Source organism: Amblyomma mixtum, chromosome 9, assembly GCF_055824585.1.
Source record: "Amblyomma mixtum isolate Tamu chromosome 9, ASM5582458v1, whole genome shotgun sequence".
NCBI lineage: Eukaryota > Metazoa > Arthropoda > Arachnida > Ixodida > Ixodidae > Amblyomma > Amblyomma mixtum.
In genome coordinates, this window is record NC_143020.1 from 52,661,958 (window position 1) to 52,682,746 (window position 20,789).

Here is a 20,789-nt window from a genome sequence, read left to right on the forward strand (position 1 = left end):
GATGAGTACGGATGAATAATTATGGCGGACCAGCAGACCCAATGGTTAAACTACATACCTATATAATGCTAATTGTACGCTTATGTCTTCAGTGAGGCGGCCGTTTCCACACAGTACGCTGTAACCCGCGAAAACTTTCCTGATAGAGTGAAACTTCGTTATAACGAAACGGTTGGTAACGAAATAATGGATATAACAAAGAAATGACGATTGCCTTCGGAAGCTCGGTCAACACGGGCTATAACGAAGCTACGGCTATAACGAAGTAATCCCCAGGCCCCTTCAACTTCGCTGTAGCGAGATTCCACTACATGTATGTCTACAATTTTTAAAGAAAGAGCTGGTTTAGGGGCGCGATATTCAGGTTAAGAGTCGAAGGGATTAACATCACGTTAGTGATATCGGCGATTTATCCTCCTTTTTCTTATCGGCTAAACGAAATATATTTCCTTGACGGCTTTCAAAACGCCAGTGCCCTCTAAGAATTCAAGAACGTTATAGGCAGCCTTGCAACAGATCATGACACGACACGTGAGAAACGCTGCTAATTGCACCGTCCGCCTCCTCAGGGTGCGCGGAAGCTTCTTACGCTCATCGCACATATGTCAGCACATTAAAGAAAACTGTACAGCACGCATAACGGTATAGGTAAAACGCAGTGGTGACGCAGTACGTTGAATTTTGTGCAGCATGGTGACCTGAAGAGTGAAAGAGCTATTTAAGGGCCATTGCAAAGGCTACACTGTAAAAAATATTTATTGAAAAAAAAACAAATTTTCTGGCAGCTGGCCTGCCAGAAATTTTCTGTTATGCTATGTTTTCGGTTTTTTACTTTTTCTGTCATTTTACAGATCTTATCTGTTTTCGACTAACAGAGAATTTCTGTTAAGACGATAGAAATTTTCTGTTATTGTATGTTTTCTGTTTTTACTTTTTCTGTCATTTCACAGGGTTTCTTGTTAACAATTAACAGAAAATGTCTGAGGATGACAGAAATTTTCTGTTTTTACTTTTTTCTGTCATTTCACAGGTTTTCTTTCATGACTCACAGAAATGTTCAGTGAAGCTCCATGTTCTGTCATTTCACACACTTTATTTCTTTCACATCATCTTTTAATGACTGACATAAAAACAGACACAGAACATTAGGACTGCTGCCACATTTCAATAGAATAAAATATTTCACCGCTTTTAAACAATCACAAGCAAAGGCAAGTGAGTATTCAAGAATATTGGAAAATATGCAGTGTTAAACAATGCAATCATGGCTGATATTTTACTATACAGTAATATCTTTCAGCATCACTTAATTAAGTTAAACGGTAGGAGGGTGGCCGTAGAAAAAAAGAAACTTACGTTGCCCTGCCTGCCCTACAGGCATACAGTAAAAGCATGCAAAATATGCAGTAATGGCAAGTAAAGTAGAAACGAAACCTGTGCCTTTCTGTCATACAGAATGGCATGATTCACTCTAAAATAGTAATACAATACAATGAATACGACACGAAGTAATAATACCTGAACAATGAACACAACCAGTCACTAAACTAAAGGCAAGCATACGCAAAAGGAGAGTATTGGAAAAATATGCTTTGCTCATGACTAGTGCTGCATTAAGCAGCAAGATGAAAGCAACAGGACATAACGGATGCCACGGGCTGTTTGCCTTATCACAGTTTAACTGCAAAACATTTTTTCACTCCAGTTAGTACGTCTTATCTTGAGACTACAATAACTTTAAAATGAAAAAAGTAACACAGACAAGATAGAAAGTAGTGCTACAATTCATACAACCAGCCACTGAAGTGTAACAGCAAGTATAAGCATAAATAAGGCATCTTAAGCAAATTGTGTCTTGCCTGACACTAGTACGAAATGAAGTGAGATAGAAGCAACAGGACATAAAGCATGCCACAAGCTGTTTGACTTATCAGTGTAACCATATAACATTGATTCTCTATACATAGAACATCCACTCTTGTGACTACTGCATGATAAGTCATGCCACAGGCTGTTTGGTTTATCACAGCGTACACAAAATATTGATTTAAAAAGTTGTCAGATTTCAGAACAGTTAAAAGTCAAAGTCTTGCATGATGAGGGAAGGAACTTTTGAAGAGGGGCAGTGTTGCTTCTTCTTCGAGTGCTCTGCCTTCGTTCCCCGGACAGGATTCACAGCTGCAATGGTCCTGAAACAAGGACAGAACATTGTTACTCCTCGGACAGTGAGCATATCTATACTGTCTTCAAAGAAGTAATAAACATTGCAAGAAGACTGCGCCCCTCCTCCTACCCCAAAATTTAATTCCTTTGTAGCCCACATTTCAGTTTCATTGTGTGCACTAGTGAATATATCCAGTAGTCTTTAGTACTCAGTAAAAAACCAGACTTCAAGCCAAAATAAACCTTTCCTAAATGGTCACTTTAATAAGGTTTTTAACAACCATAGTGTTTTGTTACTTGCGTGAAAGCTGCTCACTGAACTCCAACACTAGTTTTTAATGGGATGCAAAACCAACTCCATGAAACCTGTTGTTATTGGGAAAAATTCATTCTGTCTGCACTTTCCCAATTTGTTGCACGCCGCGGTGGCTCAGTGGTTATGGTGCTCGGCTGCTGGCCCGAAAGACGTGGGTTTGATATCGGCCGCGGCAGCCGAATTTCGATGAATGCGAAATTCTAGAGGCCCGTGTGCTGTGCAAATTCAGTGCACGTTAAAGAACCCCAGGTGGTTGAAATTTCCGGAGCCCTTCACTACAGCGTCCTTCATGGCGTAAGTCCCTTTGGGACGTTAACCCCCAATAAATCGAATCAAACCATTTTGTTGATGTCAGTGTGGCAGCGAAAAAATGCATTTATTGCTGAGAAAACTACATTTAGAAATTTTCCGGTCACTAAATTCAAATTCTGATGTATACGCCGAAAAGGACTTCATGACCACATTTTGAAGTTAGTTGCGGGGCTGCTTAGGGCCTTGTTATCTGCACCCAGAAATCTGACGTGTCAGTAGATTGCAGTCTACTTAGAAAATGAGGCAATGATGACAACACCTGCACTTTGTTTCTTCATTTTATGTAGCTTGTAAAAGCACCATTTCAGTCTCCTTGCAATCAGACAGTAGCCTCTCGACAAAGGCCAACTTCAGTTTCCATTCAATGTTCCTTCAAAGCGCTCTCTGACACCAGAGTAGCAATGTCTATGTATACATAGGCCGAATCATCAGCATGCCTATTCTGTGTCACCCGAAAGCACAGACGTAAGCAAAAACCTTTTGACAGGTAATAAGTAAGTTTGCAGCACATATTGACGTGTTTTGTCTTTACAGAGATTCAGATGCATGACGAGGGATATGCACATTTTAGTGAAGATGGAATTAACAGAACTGAGCAGAGGCTTGTTTGTATTACTAATGCCCAACTAGTGATACGCAAGTCTAAAATGAGGTCTAGTGCTGCAGAGCAAGCTGTTACGTGAATGTGACGTTACCCTCTTAAATCTGCACTCAGCTTCCACTGTCCAAGAATAGTGCAAAGTGCCTGCTGCCCTGAGTGATGAAACTTTTCTGACCACAACCTCAAGCAATAACCCAGCTAAAGACACATGCAGAATGCACACAAAATATTCTCTGTAGGCAGAATCAAAACAAAATTAAGCAATAGCTTCGAATAAAACTTTTCGTTGAGCATTGGAAGTCGCACATATTCAGTGCTGTAGCATTTTCCCCATACGCCGCTAGTACGGCTCACATGCAGGCCTCAACAATGCAAGTACTAACAGCCTTTTTCAGTATCCTGGCTTATGCTCAGTTTGAACTGGGCTGCAAGGAAAAGGTACTTTCACTATCGCGCATAGCAGTCCTCGAGGCTAGTCAACACAGCTGAGCGTGTCTGTACAGCATCCTGGGCTCCTCACTCCTTCCACATATAAATTCCCCCCTACAGATGCACTTTGGAAGAAATATGTGCGGCTTACAGCGCACCCATCAAGAAAGCTTCATGTCAAATGCAGCAATAACAATGCTGTATCTCTCATCAGCAATCCTCACGTAATTGACTGAGGAGCTAGTTTATTGAGGCACACATAGCGAGGTATATGCCACAACAATATGCAATGCTGTATGCATGGGTTATCTTGCATAGTATACAATTCAAGACTGTAGGCTCAAATGCCGCAAAAAGGAAGTCTTCCAGTTGACGGCACCAACCAACCATTACGATGTTGTGGTTATTTTGGCTAATTTGTGGTTTATCCTTTCCTTCTGCCAGCTGGTGTGATGGATTAGCAAGTGCATGGGAATTAACAATCAAGTCGTCAGAATCATTCAACACCATAGGGGCATTTGCTGCTGCATTCTTCAGTTGTATCCAGCTATAGTCACAATATGAAGCATTGCCTAACAGTTCACGCTCAAATGAATGCAAATCAAAATACAAAAGAGAAAAAACCCAAACTTCCCATTAGCAGTGAACCTGTCTCCGACAAGTGGGAGCAATGCCAGCCTTAGGGGAGGGTGACCGGTGCAATCGCACAAGACGTCACCAAAATGGGGATGCTGAGTTGCCCTGTGGGTGTTATGCTACATCCTCCCATCCTCTACCCGCCTTCCCTCTGTCGCTTGACCTTCAAAGGAGACATTTCCAGAGCTCTTCAAAATGAGGGAGACAATATGTATGCCTGAAGCATGCCAAAATGAGTGCATAACTCGCTACTGTAGAGGGTTGCAAAGGGTGCATGCACCTTACAGACGCGGCATAGTTTCAGGTGTCGTTTGTTGCGGGCAGGACCATCTAAATGACATTCTTTCCACCTGTAAGCTCTGCTGCGGCAGAAGGGAAAGGGGTAGGGGAGGAGAGTTGTGCTTAGAGAGCTTTGTCAGTTCACTGCTTAGCCCTTGTCCCGTCTCAGTTGTGCAGATTCTTTCCATCTTTGAACTTAATACTGCCTTCAGCACGCCCTGTGCATTATCTAAATCGGAACACATCTGACTGTGCCAAGCTGTATTGCATTTAATGGTGGTAGGAAATAATGTGTGCACCATTTCTCTCCCTTTTGCATGCTCTGCTCTGTGAGAATTTCATTATAGCTAGTTCTTCTTTTAGGCACCCAGTGCTGCAGAGCAGCACTGCTTGATTTTAGGCGTTAATTACAGACCTAAATGTAGACTGGGCTTTTTGCTAATCATCATCTTTGAGACTCACGGGATTTTGGACTGTGAGCCCATAGTTACTCGTTGACAAGAAATACCTGTCTTGGACAAAAAAATGTTTTTAATTCTGAATGGCGAGAAAATGGGCACAGAAAATTTGAATGATTTTGTAGAGAATGGTTGTAGTGCTACTATTGTTGCTATGTGCATAGATGTAGACAAAAATTTTGTGCAGCGTTCTGGCAACTTAGAAACAGAGATTTGATTTCCTGTGTCTGGCATTATGTCGGCATGGTTTGTTTTTACTTTGAAATTCGTTTACTTCTACCCAATCACCTGTCCTGCCTCATGCATTGTAGCTATGGACTGAGCAAATGAACTCTCCTAACAAGCTGTCTTGCCTTATGCGCAGTTCTAAGCAAGACAATTTATGAAAGAAAAAGAATGCCGAAGTGCTAAAATTGCTGGTGCATTGTGACAGTTTTCAAGAAAAAGCAGAGACGATGGAAAAAGCCCTTTTTAAAGTACAGGAACAAGATGAATTATCGTACTAAGGTTAAAACTAACCTGATCTAGCCTGGCTAACTTTGCACGGCCTACTGTTTAACCTGAATAATTTCAGCTCATGTCGACAATAGCTGTTTCGCCCCACTAAACTTTTGCCCTGTGTATGCAGAAAAGTGGTACGCCAGACCTTCTTCACACCAATCTGCAGCCAAGGCACTGTTATTAGGAACAGAAGGAATCCGTGATGATAAATATAACGGTTGTACCATTTTCTACATATCCAACTGGAAAAAGGTTTCAATTTTCCTGTCACCCAATTTAACGCTATCAAAATTTTGTTATGCTGGCTTTTTTGTAGTCACTATTAAAAGCGGAGCAGGCAACACTAAAACATCAGCTTCATGAGCTAAGTAATGGTTTCAAAAGAAGCAGAAATGCCCTGGGAAGGCCAGTATCGTGAAAGACAGCGACCCAGAGAAGAGAGATTGCATGAAAAGTGGGACAGGTGGACTGTGCTCATGGTTCTAGGAAACTAACACACAACTTAAAAATCTGGATACCACTTCTCTGCTGCTTCACGGATATGTACACCAACGTAACACATGTTGACTACGATAACACCAAAGTAAATCTGGCCGGTCCCGTCCGTGACCGAATATTACAACCATTCAAGACATTTTAGTGGTTATTGCAGGGGCAGATTCATGGGTGCAACTGGAAGGGGGGGGGATTTGAAGGAGGGGGGTGGGGTACATTAGAACCATGTATTCCTTGGACATTTTTCATCTAAGAAATGAGGTTCAACATGGCTGTTATTTAATATTTTCCAGTGGGAATCCTTTCCTTTTAATCAATTTCTCCTAGGTGAGCATTACCATATATCCTAAACAAGGTTTCTCAAAGACACCTCAAAAACAAGTCTTCAGTGGACGCTGGATATTTAACTTATTAAGACAGAGTATTCTGTTTGTGCTGCAAGCTCTTTGACAGGGATCCCATGTAATCACCAGCGGCAACTGGATAAAATGACTGGAGGCACATGGCACAGATTCTTAGAAGCCTCGAATATTTGACAAATCACTTCGCACCAAATCAAGCTTGCACAGAGGCAAGTCTAAGAATGAAGCATAGCAAATGCACTGACAAGGAGCATGAACTCATCATGGCACAAGCGAAGAAACTCTTCAAGAATGTCTTAGAGCACCTCATCAAGATAAAAAGCATATATGGTATTTCATGGCTGTTCAGACTGGCTTTTTGCAATCTGTGAGGAACCAGGGCAAAAAAAATGACAACAGACTACACAGAAGGAGGACCACATGGACTGAAGCACTGAATGATCAACTTTTGTACAGTTTCCTGTCAGCACACATGGCAAAAAAAGGTGAAACCATAGCAGGAGATACCCCGAAATAATGTGACAAGTGTTTTTTTTTAGTGTCAAAAAACAGAGGGAATAAGCCAGTAAGCATCTGCACAGCTGTTTCTAGGACACAGCAGAAAAGCAGTTAGTGAAGAATGGCCAACAAGGAACATGGAAGAAACCAGGGTGGAAACAAGTGCACAAGACATGGTCTTGAAAGCTAGAACCAATAAAAGTGATAAAAACGTCACAGGCCAATGAATAACAGGGCAAAAGGCTAAAAAGATTAAAGTCGCAAAAGTGACAATGAGGTCAAAGACCAAATGTAAAACCAGAAGTGGTGAAGGCAAAAAATGAAAAATACGACTGAAGGCCGAGGGTGCACATGGTGAGACAAGTGTTGCATATATAAAAACTGGTATTGTATGACAAATAGGCTGGTACTTTTTCAAATAATGAAACTGAAGGTTTCCTTATGCACTGGTCCTTCATTGCCAGTACCTTGCCTGCTTTTATGATTTCACAAGCTAGTGAGTTCTTGTTCTTTGCTATGAATTCCATTCTTTGAAATTCGGATAAACGTCCTGTTTCCAAAATTTTACAGTTCCGACAGTGAATGCCAAGATGGCAGCATTACTCATTATCAGAAAAAAAACTACCCTACCTGCCATCCAATGCCTGGTTTTAGTTACACAACACTTGTCTCATCATGTGTATCCTGGGCCTTCAGCAGTATTTTTAAAATTTTTTGCCTTCACCACTTGCTCCTGGTTTTACACTTCGTCTTTTCCCTCATTGTCAAATTTTATCACTTTTAACTTTTTAGCTTTTTGGCCTGTTACTTGCTGCCCTCTGAGCTCTTTTCTCTTCTATCACTTGTAACCTTCAAGAGCATGTCATTTTTTCACTTGTTTTCATCGTGGTTTTTGGCATGTTTCTTGTTGGCCATTCTTCGCAACCTTTGGATTTTTGCTGCTTCATAGATACAGCTGCGCAAATTCTTGCTGGCCCATTCTCTGTCTTTTCCGCCTAAAAAAATCTCCTTGTCGAATGTTTTTGTCTTATTTTGTTGTTCCGTGATACAAGCTTTCATATCAAATGGACTTTGCCTAGCTTTTTTCGTTGTGTATACGACAGCTAGGAAGGTGTACAAATAGCTGTCCCCGTTTCTTCTGATATAAAAGTTGGCAGTTCAGCATCCACGTTGCCGCCTTCTGTGCAGCTCTTTGCCCAACAGAAAGTGTTGCTCTAGCTTTTCACTCTAAAGAACGAAAACTTTCTGCGATTACCTGAGCTTCTTGGTTAATATAACAGTCATGAAAGAGCATTTAGGTGTGTGCCAGATGTGGCAGTTCACTACTGCAGCAAAACAAATTAGAATAAAATATTTCACGTGATGGTGAAGAATGTGATCAAGCACTTCACAGAAAATGAAATGACTGAAGTGAGTGCTTTTTTGCCTCTGATGCCTCCCTTCTAGCTAGCAATTTCATGAGTACCGAAAAAGAAATGTGTACAACGGTGGCAAAGATACCTTGGTGAAAAGTGCATCATGCTGCGCCATCTAATAAGTATTGTTTTTTTCCCCGTAACGCAAGTGCAAGTGCCTCTGGGGCACTGCAACAGCAACAACTGACTCGCTTGGAAAATCGGGAGCTCACTCTATGCGACTGTTTCTTACCAAATAAGCTCTTTATCGGTCCTTTCATTACTGGGATCTTGTTGCTGACACTTCTCTTTGAATAACTATACTATTTGTGTCACTTTGATGCCCATTCTATTTATGTCCCTTGGACTGGTTGATTTATTAAAGAAATTTTAATCCGACATATAATATCTATGCATTGCTTATGCCTGCACTTTTAGAAGAGGATCTGAAGGTGTCAGCATTTTCAGTTCATGTAACTAAACTCATCTTTCAGTGGCAAGCCTCTTTGCTTTTCTATATTTTAAACCGTACTATCTGCTTGCAAAGTCGGTGGTCCGTGACCTTCGGTGGCATTGTGGTGGCGACTTCCGGTTGCCGCTATTGGTTTGCAGTATCCCTTCAGGCTACAGCCATCTAAGGGCACAGCTTGTGGTAATGTACTGTAAAGCACAATTTTGTTTTACAATTAGGCTTCCCTCTGAAAAATACCGAAAAAAAATTGCAATATAAAAAGGTAATATAAACAAAAGGAAATAATGAGAGGATTTGCAAGTATGGGCCTCAGCAAGGGCTCACACAAGGTGCGGTAACGTCGTCCCTGAGGCAACGTGATACTGTCAAAATTACCTGGCAATGTTGCAGGGGTTACACTTACTGAAAGGAGAAAATTAAGAAAGTATGGAGGCTGGGACACATCTTAAGGTGGTACTTGTGAATCACTGTGTATTTTGAGGGACTGTTCTGCTACCGTATACGCCTGTGCACACAGACTGGGAAGCTACTGGCAAAGCGTTGTTTGGTAACTGTCATCACTGATTACTTAGTTAAATATGGGGTCCTTCACTCCATGCAAGGACACTGGCATGAAAGCTACAAACTGCTGGAAATGAAAAGTTGCATGTTATTCAGAGATCTGCCCTTGGCCATTGTTTATGAGACATTGGACGCATACCAAGCACACTTCCCTCTTTTCCGCATCTCTGGAGGCATCTGCATATATCATATAGTGTAAAAAGAATTTTTTGCATCTTTTTCTTCTTTCGTCCTTCCCGCCTAACTAAACTCTCCGCTTTTCTAATTTCCGCTTTTCTTTCGCTGCAGTGTCTAAAGATACACCTCAAAGACTGTTCATTCTCACTGAGCGTATGGAGGATGTAGCTGCCGGCCCATGGCTAAATCTCATCCAACATGCAACACTCTTCTCTGCGAAGCATTTGCAAGTTGCATGCCACATATTGTGACTTGTGAGGAGTTTCAAATGGAAGTTTTCCCATTCTTATATCGCCGGCTGTCATTCAGATGAAGTAAAACAAGCCCAGCTCTCCCAAAAAATCTCAGATATATGTCTTCACACCCGGTTGCACGTGCATATAGCACTACCATCACTCGCACCAGTTCACATATATAAGCAGCAAGCTACGCGGCATGCACCAGCGGCTTGGTGCTTTCGCACTGGTCTTGTAATCTGTCAGCTCTGCTCATAATTTAAGCAAGTTATCACCAGCACTGAAGCGCAGCAGAATGCTTGCTAGATCGAGCACCTATGCTCTGCACAGCACGCATATTCCTAGATGCACCTATCCGTATTACATAAGAAACATAATGCTAGCTCTTTTTTATGACCAGATATAATATTGGTTGGTTGGGTTGGTTTATGGGGTTTAACGTCCCAAAGCGACTAAGGCTATGAGAGACGCCGTAGTGGAGGGCTCCGGAAATTTCGACCACCTGGGGTTCTTTAACGTGCACTGATATCGCACAGTACACGGGCCTCTAGAATTTCTCCTCCAAAGAAATTCCAGCCGCCGCGGCCGGGATCGAACCCGCGTCTTTCGGGTCAGCAGCCGAGCACCATAACCACTGAGCCACCGCGGCGGCCTGATATAATATTCATCTTTAAAATATTTATATTATGCCTTACAGCCATGCAAAAGCAATAGTATGGGGAATTTATTTACAGCGTTGACCTAGGTGACTCGAAGAGATACTCCACCACAATACACAAAAACATTGTGGAGGAGCAACCACAAAGCAGGAAGCATGTACAGAACACTTCCGGGCCAACATTGACATTTCTGAGGGGAATACAAGGAAAGTGCCTAGCTCGCTGCTTGGTCTTTCAGGCGGAAATTTGCACATATTGAGTGGTTCGAGCTTAGCATGAGCCAATGGGCCCTTCTCAGCCAATGCCACACACCACACGTGTATTTGGAGCACTGATCCTGCACACGCACTCAGCTTCGACTGAGGGACAGCGGATCGTCGCAAGTAAACAAACCTTCAAGTTCACATAGCGGACTTCACCGCACAACAGAAAAGCACACATGTGCACCATGCTGCATGGAAATAGCCAGGGATAATTTTGCAGTTTACACACCCTAATCAAACGACATGTGGTGAACGGTGCAACCGGAGAACATGGTGTTTGTCATGCGATCAAGCAGTTCATTGCATGGAGCTCTCAGATTATGTGCGCCAAACACCAATTGGCCCATTCCGGGCAGTGAGTAAACATTCTTGAGCCCAAGGTATGACTAATCCTCATAGAATTCAAAGGAGAACTATGAGAGTAAATCGAGCAGACTGCCAGGCAAAAATCAAATGGCCGGACTTTGAAAAACACTCTCAGATTTGTCCGATGTATTTGGAAAAAAAATGCTCCGTGTCTACCCAACGTACTAAGGGGAGGAAATGCACCGGGTCCATCCGGCGTACCTTTAGCCACAGCCTCCTCTCGCAGTCAGTAGTGAGAGCACACCATACAAAAATTTCACTGCTCTATTTAATAACCCCATTGTGAGTTATATAGACAAAAGACTTAGCAGATGAATGCAATTCCAAAAAATGCTGGAGCTAAAGAAGATTATTTTTTGACAGAACTCACAAAATGACTGCTAACGTGAACAAGGAAGCCTCATTGACTTAGTGTGCTCAAAACATTGGCTGCAAAAATGAAGCACTGTGGTTGCAAAGGCTTGTACACTTACACCATGATTCCAGTCATGTTGACTGACATGATAAGTACAAACACCATGCATGACCCGCCACTAAACCAGGGTGTCAAGCAAGCTACTTTCTTTCAGTTCCCTGACTTTTCCATGGTTTCCCCGACTATTTAAGTCAAAATCCTCTGAATACTGAACAGACGGGAAAACACAGTGGCCAATGGTAATGTACAGTATACATGATCTATTCACAGCAAAAAACTATATACTGAAACTTCAAATACTGCAATCAAAATAGATTTGCTCTTATTTGAGGCAGCTGATTTCTTCTTGACGAAAGTACAGCTTCAATGCGACTTATGAAGCTATCTTTGCTTTTTCTGTTCCATTTCTCTAACACAAATGGTTAACATAACCTTTATTCTTCTGAGCATAAGTTGTCTCCACTAAGTGTGTTCATATTTCAAATTTTTATTTTAAAGTGCAGAGTATTAAAAATTGGCTTAGATTACAAGACAAATGCGTTTCCACATAATACAGCAATGAAAAGCACCAGACATTGGACAAATATTTAAATCCTCATCAATTATCCTATCCGAACACCGATTAAGCACCACAAAATACAAAAACAAAATACAAAATATAGCATACCCTCCAAATAACGCCAGAACCACATCAGCTGCCAGAGCTCAAGATCAAAGAAGCTCCAGCAGCCGTAGTGTAAATGCGATCAAACCATCACAAAGTTCATCGCACAGTTACATGAACACAAGTCCTCGTACTTACTAATAGCGAAAGAATGCTGACAATTTCTGCGAAGTACCATCTACGACGTCAAATCCATCAAATCTGCATGGCGACACATTCAAATCTATCCATAAACAATAGATGGTTACATGGCCACAAAAGGGTTACTGGTATTGCATGCACATATGCACTCTTCAGTAAACCCTCTCCCCCAGGTGCTGTGCTCCTCTGGACAAGTATCTATGACCCCTATGAGCAAGCAACGTGTATGACTTCCACCAAAATAGCCATATACTGCTACATAATCTCATAAGCAATATAGTACCATGTACCCCTTCTAACCCTTTCATATTAGTGACTGGGCACCATGCAATGCAGGTAGTATAGCCATAATCTGTGAAGAAGTGGTTGAAGATCAACTCCACAAAAAATAGGTTTATCTGTCTTTCCTTTCCGCAGATTTTTTCAGAGCGCTATTTTACCAGCTGCATTAACCAAGCAGCAGCAGCAGCAAAATTTCATTCCATAGCTGATTCGTTGCCTGGGTTCAACAAACATTTTCTTACTTTTTTAAAAATTGCTTTTGCACTTTGTTAGCAGTTTCATAAAAAGGTCTTATGATAAAGTGGTATGTACAGAGGGCAAAACGCATGTCTAGAACACGCTCTGAGCGTGTTTCGGGCGTAACACGCGATAACTAGCGATTAGATTTGGTTAAAAATAATCTGGATGCAAACATGGGCTGTTAAACTCATAGAATTTCATCGTCATTTTTTGCCTTCTTGGTTGCAGCGGCTTTGGGAGCTCCGGAACGCAGAGTTTGGTTGTTCCAGGCATGTGTTTTGCCCTCTGTACCTATAACTTTTATTATCACTGCGTATTTGAGAAGTGGCAAAACCAAAACAAGAAAGGTTATCACAACTCAGTTAACAAGCGATATAGGTACTTACTGCTGTGTGAACTCCAGGCAGAGGCTTGTTTCCTTGGGGTACACAACATTGAAAGCAAAGTGCACCAAAAACATAAGCTTGAAAGCCTGGCATGGGTTGGCTGCGTGCATCACTGGCAGGGTGTCAATGCATATGGTGAAGCTCCTTGCAGTAAGGAAACTGCCTCCTGCACAAACAAGTTTTAAATCAGGAATGCTCGCCCGAGTGCGGTACCACAGAGTTATACCTTTTGCAATGATGAAAGGAGAACATGGCATGTCCCCGATGTCGTCATCACTGGGAGATCCCTGGCATAAGAGGGAGTTAAATGCGTATAAGAATTGTCTACTAAAGTAGCACCATGTGAAAGCTGCAAATTTAAACCAGTTACAAATAAGCATGCAGCAGAGTACAAGCATAAATAAGTCATTTCTGCGCTTGCTCAGGCTCTTATTTTTCCCAACAATGTGTGGTGAAATGCTTTGGAGTGTATACAAATAAGCGTCAACCACATATAAAGGCCCTAAAATCAGCATAGGCATTTACAAGTGCTGGATTATCTACAATACATAAACATTGCACCGTTTTAGTCAAATGCAGCCCAAGAACACAGTGTAAATGCCTCTTAAGAGCAAAAGAGGCCCTCCATCAAGTGGTGTCAAGAGACTGTCATAGCACTGCAGTTTGGTTTGGTTTATGGGGTTTAACGTCCCAAAGCGACTAAGGCTATGAGAGACGCCGTAGTGAAGGGCTCCGGAAATTTCGACCACCTGGGGTTCTTTAACAAGCACTGACATCGCACAGTACACGGGCCTCTAGAATTTCTCCTCCAAAGAAATTCCAGCCGCCGCGGCCGGGATCGAACCCGCGTCTTTTGGGTCAGCAGCCGAGCACCATAGCCGCTGAGCCACCGCGGCGGCACTGCTGTTAATCCGGCCGACCGGTAGTGAATAACCTTGCACCTGCCATCCCCCTCAAATGTCACACTACTAGGTCACAGGGGAATTATTTAACATAAGTAGAGCGCACCTTGCGTTTTATCTCAAGCAACCGAGCAAATTGTTTGTAAATGACTATGTTTTAAGTAGCATAGTACGAGGTACTAAGGTGCGCAGTCGTCGTGATCGGCGCAGTGCTGCGGAAAGTTCGAGCTCGCGTAGTGAATGCTGAATCGTGTACTGTTATCTCGAAGCGCCCATTTAGCGAGTACACGAACTATTTACTATAGAAGCACCAGAAAAACGCAAGCAGCAGATATCGTATTCAACAGCCACAGAGCCCAAGCAGACACGCACGGCACGGTTGTGGGCGGGCGGATGTATGGATGGTAGTGGCTTAACCCTTCGTATCGGGCGGTGGCTCGCGTCTCCAGCCTAGGATTCCCCCCCCCCCCCCTTTTTAATTTGTATTTTAATACGCATAATTTGGCCATCTTTCATAAAGTTACTCCTCCCTTGACCTATTCCACAGGCTGGCCGAAGCGATGCGATTGACATTGGAGGATATGGACTGAGCTCGCGTGTCGAAGGCGCTCAAAAATCTCGAATGTCGGCTCCAATGACATCAGTGCCATTGACAAACTTCCCTGTGACAGCGCAAGTACGGCATTTGAAACGCCTGTGTAGAAACTTTTCAGCCTGCGTTGACCCGTGCAATGCTATTTCGGCCCAAAGATAAGATCAGTTAAATCTTACAAAATGAACACAATTACTGCATTACTTGTACCGGCATGAATAAACGTCAATAAAAATAAAAAGACACAACGTACACTTATGATCCTTTCTTAGACGAGAAACGAATTTGAAAATCCCGCGCTCTTTAACGTCCTCCTCCGCTAACCAATCGCGTACTTCCCTGGCCTAAAATTTCCCGCGCTTACTCACTCGGTTCTTTTAGGAGTGAATATCTCCAGACAAAGCAAAATTTGTGCATTTTCCCGCAAACTATCGCACTCTTCCGTGTTTCTCGCTTGTGTTCCTCTCTCTTCCGCGCGCTGTGCACCTTTTGTGAGAGACAGTAAAGCAGCAGTGACGCATCGGCGGTGAAGCGGCTGTGGTGGGCACGCTCAATGTCCGCCGGCGATTTATCTTCACTGCCCTGTTCAACAGCAGTACAAGCCCGCAACAATACTCCCAAAAGACGACAAAAAGCGTATCATTCATGCCGGTAAAAATGTGCACCACTCACCTTGTGTGCGAACGGTCTGATCAGTGAAAATCACGGACACAGCACGCCGGTATTATCCTAGCTCCCCGCTCACGTCCATGCCGTCCTCCATGATGCCGTCAATCGATGAATGCAGGATCGCAGCAAATAGTACTGCTTCTCATTCTGCGCGCTAATATTGCGCGTAGAAACTTTTTGACGCTTAAAATATGTAACGTGACTGATGAAAAGTAGCAAAGGTTTTTCGGATCACTTTTTTGTGTAACGGCGGTGCTTACGTCACCAACTTTCGGTGAAATGGGCGTGTTGCGGCTCCAAAAACAGAAAATTACTTTCTTTTGCGTGAACGTGTTTCTGTTAAGGGCGCAAAACAGATATTCTCTGTATGACAACAGAAAATTTCCGTAAAAATGCCTGTCATTTCACACACATTTCTTACAGTGTAGTGTAGAAAGCATCAGTCTGTAAAGTCGACTTTGCCAACACATGCCGAGGCTAAGCAACACAAATGCATGACTGTTCAGGCGTGATCACTGAGCAGTCTTTGTGCACTCGCAGGTGATCCCCGTAGTTATTGTTAAATCCTGAAGCGCAAGAGGCCTTGCATCCACCGTGGGCGTGAACCGTTCCGAGCTTAGGCCCGGAGCACCTGGAGCTTAGGGGTAGGAGCACCGGTTTAGTACTAGACTGTCTTCGGCATCGTGGTGGTCATCATAGAGGAGTTGTCTTGAGCGTCCTCTGCAAGGACCAATGAAAGGAATGAGCAGGGCTTTGTAGTGTGCTATTTAACTCGTTTTAAGTGAGTCCCATACAAACGAAACGTACTTATTCTTGCGGCCTAGCATGTCTTTCACACGCTCAAGAAGAATTTGCGCTCTAAACACGTCTCCACAAACGGGGTCCTGGAGGGCGACCTCTACTTATCAGTGGTTCTTGGGCGTAGGTGTCTTGCAGTTCGCTTGTAATGAGCATTCCTGAAGTGCAGCTCAGACTGTGTCTGTATGTGGTCTGGATGCACGGTGCAGCGAGTGTGCACTGTTCCTTGCGGCACGGTTCCTTGCGGTGTCTCGACGTCATTGCCAATGTCTGCAAGCCGTGAGGTACTTCTCATGTGTTTTAAACCGATATGTCCTGCTCCTTGCGAGTGAGTGATTGGGTTCCCATTGGTCCTCGCCCGCAGTGGAGGAGGGGGAGGAGGAGCGGAGGAGGCGGAGGAGGAGGCCGGCATGTCGCAGACGGTGCTGCGGGGCTTCCCGGGCTTGCCGTGCGAGGTGCGGCTCGAGTTCCAGCTGCCGCTGCCGCGCAACCTGGCCTGCACCCTGTGCCGCGCCGTGTGCCCGGTCATCTACCGCGCCGGATGCTGCCACGCCTTCTGCGAGCGGTGCAAGCAGGAGCTCATGCGCTCGCGGCCAGTGCTGCTCTGCCCCGTCGACGGCAACGAGACCTGGACGGAGAAGGTGAGAGAGAGAGCTGTCCGCGCTGCGCCATAGATATCTGCTCTGTCTACTACCACCTACATTGTACCTGTACACTGTCACTCTTCTGCAATCGCAGTTCCCTGTCTCGCTGTGTGGTTTGTGGGCGACGCTGACAAGGCAAGGTACACCCGACCAAATCTTTAACTGGCTCGGGTATTGCAGCGCTAAATGCACCTTGCAAAAGATTCTTTTCGGCTACACCGCTGGCATATTCATGCTGTAATTTGACGCGTGAGATGGCTTTTCGTGGTTTTTTTTGTTCGTATAGTGTTTGAGTGGAGTACTTGCGTGTTTAGATCAAAGTTATCAGAAATATTCATCGTCTGCCACTACGAAGCGCCAAAAAAAGCGGCATACGCGGCAGTGGTTCTGGTACACACCTCTGGGTAAACTACCACTTCTTTCATGGCGGACAAGTCGTTTACCCAGAGTAAGCGCAACTGCGCCACCAGAACCACTGCTGCGTATTACGCTTGTTTCAGTTCTTCGTAGTGGCAGACGATGAATATTTCTGATAACTTTGATCTAAACACGCAAGTACTCCACTCAAACCTTACACGAACAAAAAGGAACCACGAAATGTAATCTCACGCGTCAAATTACAGCATGAATATGCCAGTGGTGTAGGCAAAAGGAACCTTTTACAAGGTGCATTTAGCGATGCAACACGCGAGCCAGTTAAAGATTTGGCCGGGTGTACGACGCCGTAAAAGAAGGTGCAGGCTTAGTAAAGTTCGTTGGCCACAAAGTCCAGTTCTGTAGAGTTTGGACAGACATCAATGGTGCCTATGAAGTTATTAAGAGCATCAAGGGGAGGGGGGGGGGGGAGGCCGTGAGTCTCCATCATCCTCCAGAAGGCTTGAGCATCGTAGGCGTCTTAAAAATGCCACTACACGACTGAAAGTCAGACCCTTTTGACAGGCAGACTTTTTGACCGGCTCTGAACTTTCAAGAAAAGCTATTAAGGCAGCTTGCGTGTTTGTGAGCTGGTAACATTTTTAACTCTTCAGTCGAATACAAAGTGCCAGTACTGTCTTGCATATTGAGGTCACAGCCAGCCCACATTTAACGTCAAGCGAAAAGAAAAAAAAAAGCAAGCATCAAATCAAAACTTCTTTTTGACAGGACAATTTTGGGCTTACAGCTGTTCCCAGTTGTACTCTCTAGTAGTGTCTTTTTTGATCTGGTCGATGAATAGGGCTAGGTTTTTATTTAAGTCAAATGAAGCGCGAACATGAGGCGCAAAAACAACATTCTCGGGCTGGAAAATACACGCGAAAAACCAGCGCCGTTTGTTATCGCTTTCTAAATTGTGATAACAATAAGTTCGAACTAAATACCAATTGTGCGAATGTGTGCTGTGTTCCTGCTATGGTCTGTTTGTTTTTTTTCGGGCAATGCTTCGGTTGGCCTGTTTGTGTTTCTTTTGAGCGGTTTTCAATCACCTGCACTTGACAAGCAGTGGCGGAGCCAGAAATATTTTTCGGAAGGAGTTATCCGGCACCGCTAAAAAAAAATCAAAAATGGAGCCTGCGCCCAAAAAATATCTGTGTCATTTTTTCTGCTGTAATAAAGCCGAAGGGTTAGTTGCTTCGTTCACCGTAATATCTACATAATGCGAGTGCATACCGGACTCCGAGGACTTGACTCTAAAAGGACATTTATTTTTTAACAAAAAAAAAACAGTCGTGTGAAAAATCGCGGATATTTACAATTTTTCCACGTAATATACAATACAAAAGCCTTCTCTCAAAAAAATAGTCAGCAACTGCGAACAAATAAAATTTTTCAAAAATTCTCCATGCATGTAAACCTGCGCCCGGACGCAGAGGCGTTTAAAAAAAATGCACTTTTTATATTCGCGCTAGTTTATGATCATTTTAAGACAATGTAAAGGATAGAAAAGTAGGCTAACATGAAAAGGTATGTTTTGTCGGGTGAACTGCGCCTACAATTAAAATAAGTGCCATACGTAGTGCGATGGCGAAGGGTGACTATTTTGTACACTAACCTATGCTTCCTATTAGAACAAGAGCTATTTTGTCAACAAACCAACACCCTTATTGTTGCGAAAGCATCACTACGCGAGTCGCCGAACCATTTAGAGGAGCTGACGAAAGGCCATACTGCGCATGCACGAGGAGCAGTGACGTCACACGGCGCACAGCTGGCGCGCGGCCGCCGTCACTCAACACCCTCTGTTGAGAGGGTGTTGCGTCACTGCGCGGGTGACTCAGAGGTGCCGCCGCCGCGCTCGCCAGTTGCGCATGCGCAGTAGCGGCACATAGCTAGCGTGCCGGGGCCGCCGCCGCTGCCGCGCGCTCTCCATCGCCTCTATCTCTCTCCTCGTTGCTTTCGCAATCCTCCAGGTTTAACCAGAGCTAAACTACTGCCAGTTTTTTGTTTGTTTTTATGTTTAATATATAGATACGGTGCGATTAGCATGGGCGAAATAAAGGCCTAAAGGAGGAGGAAAGGGAAATGCAGCGCTCAGAAAATTTCGGGGGGTGTTTTGACACCGAACCCCCCCCTCCCCCCCCCCCCCCCACTCTCCTGGCTACGCCCCTGCTCCCAAGCATATCATAAAAGCGCCAGACGGATATGGGGCACAACTGGAAGTGTTACACATAATAAGGCTGGATTGCGTAAGCTACAATATTTGCATGGTGGGCGTAGATCTTGCTGACACGAGGCAACGGTGTTTACGGATCACTGTATGAGGCATTTACCTTACGGAGGGCGTGATTCAGATAGTTACAGTGGAAACGACGACCGCTAAAAGGTTGTGTGTGATATATTTTGCATGCACCGATACAGGGGGTGTTTGTCGTGTGCTGTGTCCATCTGTGATGACGTCTTTTCACCTGTGTGAATATCAAAGGGAACTGTTCCAAAACAGGGGAACACTTACCGCAGAAACTGTCTTCCTCGCGTGTCGCAGATTGTTCCTGACGACACTGTGTGGAACTCGCTGAAGGACTTCACGGTGCTGTGCTCGCAGAGCATACACGGCTGCCGGTTCAGTGACACCGTTGCTGCGTTCAAGGTGGGTTGCGCGGCCATCATTCTGGGGCTCGAGTTCGTGCATATGTGGGAAAATAAGGCTGTATGTCTGTAGGGGGTGTGGCACACAGACAAGAAACCGCCGCGGTGGCTCAGTGGTTATGGCGCTCGACAGCTGGCTTGAAAGACGCGGGTTCGATCCCAGCTCGACTCCCCGATTACTGTGGATGAGGTTAGGGCAGAGATTGCCAGGCTAAACTGTAAATCCGCCTCTGGCCCAGATGCAGTATCCAACAAGATCCTCCGCAACCTAGATGAACAGTCGCTATAATCACTAACTGAGTATATGCAGAAATGCTGGTCGGAGGGCTCAATCCCGCAAATATGGAAAACAGCAGAGATCATTCTCATTCCAAAACCCGGGAAGGCATTCAGCCTTGAGAACCTCAGGCCAATTTCGCTCACGTCTTGTGTAGGTAAGCTCATGGAGCACGTAGTTCATACCCGCCTAAACCGGTTTATGGAGGAGAACGAGCTGTACCCCCCCCCCCCCCCCCAACCATGATTGGCTTTCGACCAAAACTTTCTACGCAGGATGTAATGCTTCAGCTCAAACATCAGATTATTGAGGCAAAAACGCGGGACACCAGAATAATTCTTGGACTCGACCCGGAAAAGGCCTTTGACAATGTCAGACATGATGCGATCTTGGAGAACCTTCATGAACTCGGGGTGGGAGCCCGCACCTTCAACTATATCCGCGACTTTCTCTTAGGTAGAAAGACGCATTTTCAAGTAGGAGGTCTCCACTCGCGTGACTTCCCCTTCGGCAACAAGGGCACCCCTCAGGGTTCGGT

The 20,789-nt window shown here is 44.3% G+C and overlaps 2 protein-coding genes across 2 annotated transcripts in view; one reads left to right on the forward strand and one right to left on the reverse strand.

Moving 5' to 3' along the window:
- Nucleotides 1-1,347: 1,347 nt before the first annotated feature.
- LOC149329003 (uncharacterized) lies at nt 1,348-15,661 on the reverse strand. Its single transcript, XM_089562034.1, has 4 exons — nt 15,473-15,661; nt 13,533-13,593; nt 13,307-13,472; nt 1,348-2,189 (listed from the first exon to the last, which is right to left on the reverse strand). The coding sequence occupies exons 2-4, from the start codon at nt 13,561-13,563 to the stop codon at nt 2,075-2,077; spliced, it is 312 nt and encodes a 103-aa protein (XP_089418160.1). The 5' UTR covers nt 13,564-13,593; nt 15,473-15,661; the 3' UTR covers nt 1,348-2,074.
- A 1,010-nt stretch (nt 15,662-16,671) lies between these two features.
- Nucleotides 16,672-20,789, forward strand: part of LOC149329004 (TNF receptor-associated factor 5-like) — a 47,924-nt gene continuing 43,806 nt past the window's right edge. The window contains exons 1-2 of the mRNA XM_089560061.1: nt 16,672-16,908; nt 19,871-19,975. Coding sequence (XP_089416187.1) covers nt 16,678-16,908; nt 19,871-19,975 — 336 coding nt within the window. The 5' untranslated portion in view covers nt 16,672-16,677. The remainder of the gene's footprint in view (nt 16,909-19,870; nt 19,976-20,789) is intronic.

What these genes read in the sequence shown, in the direction of transcription:
- LOC149329003 (XM_089562034.1), bottom strand. Translation starts at nt 13,563, where the DNA reads ATGCCATGTTCTCCTTTCATCATTGCAAAAG. An exon ending in TCCTTTCATCATTGCAAAAG is followed by an intron (nt 13,473 to 13,532) that starts GTATAACTCTGT and finishes TTGTTTGTGCAG; the next exon opens with GAGGCAGTTTCCTTACTGCA. An exon ending in TGCCTGGAGTTCACACAGCA is followed by an intron (nt 2,190 to 13,306) that starts GTAAGTACCTAT and finishes TCCTTGTTTCAG; the next exon opens with GACCATTGCAGCTGTGAATC.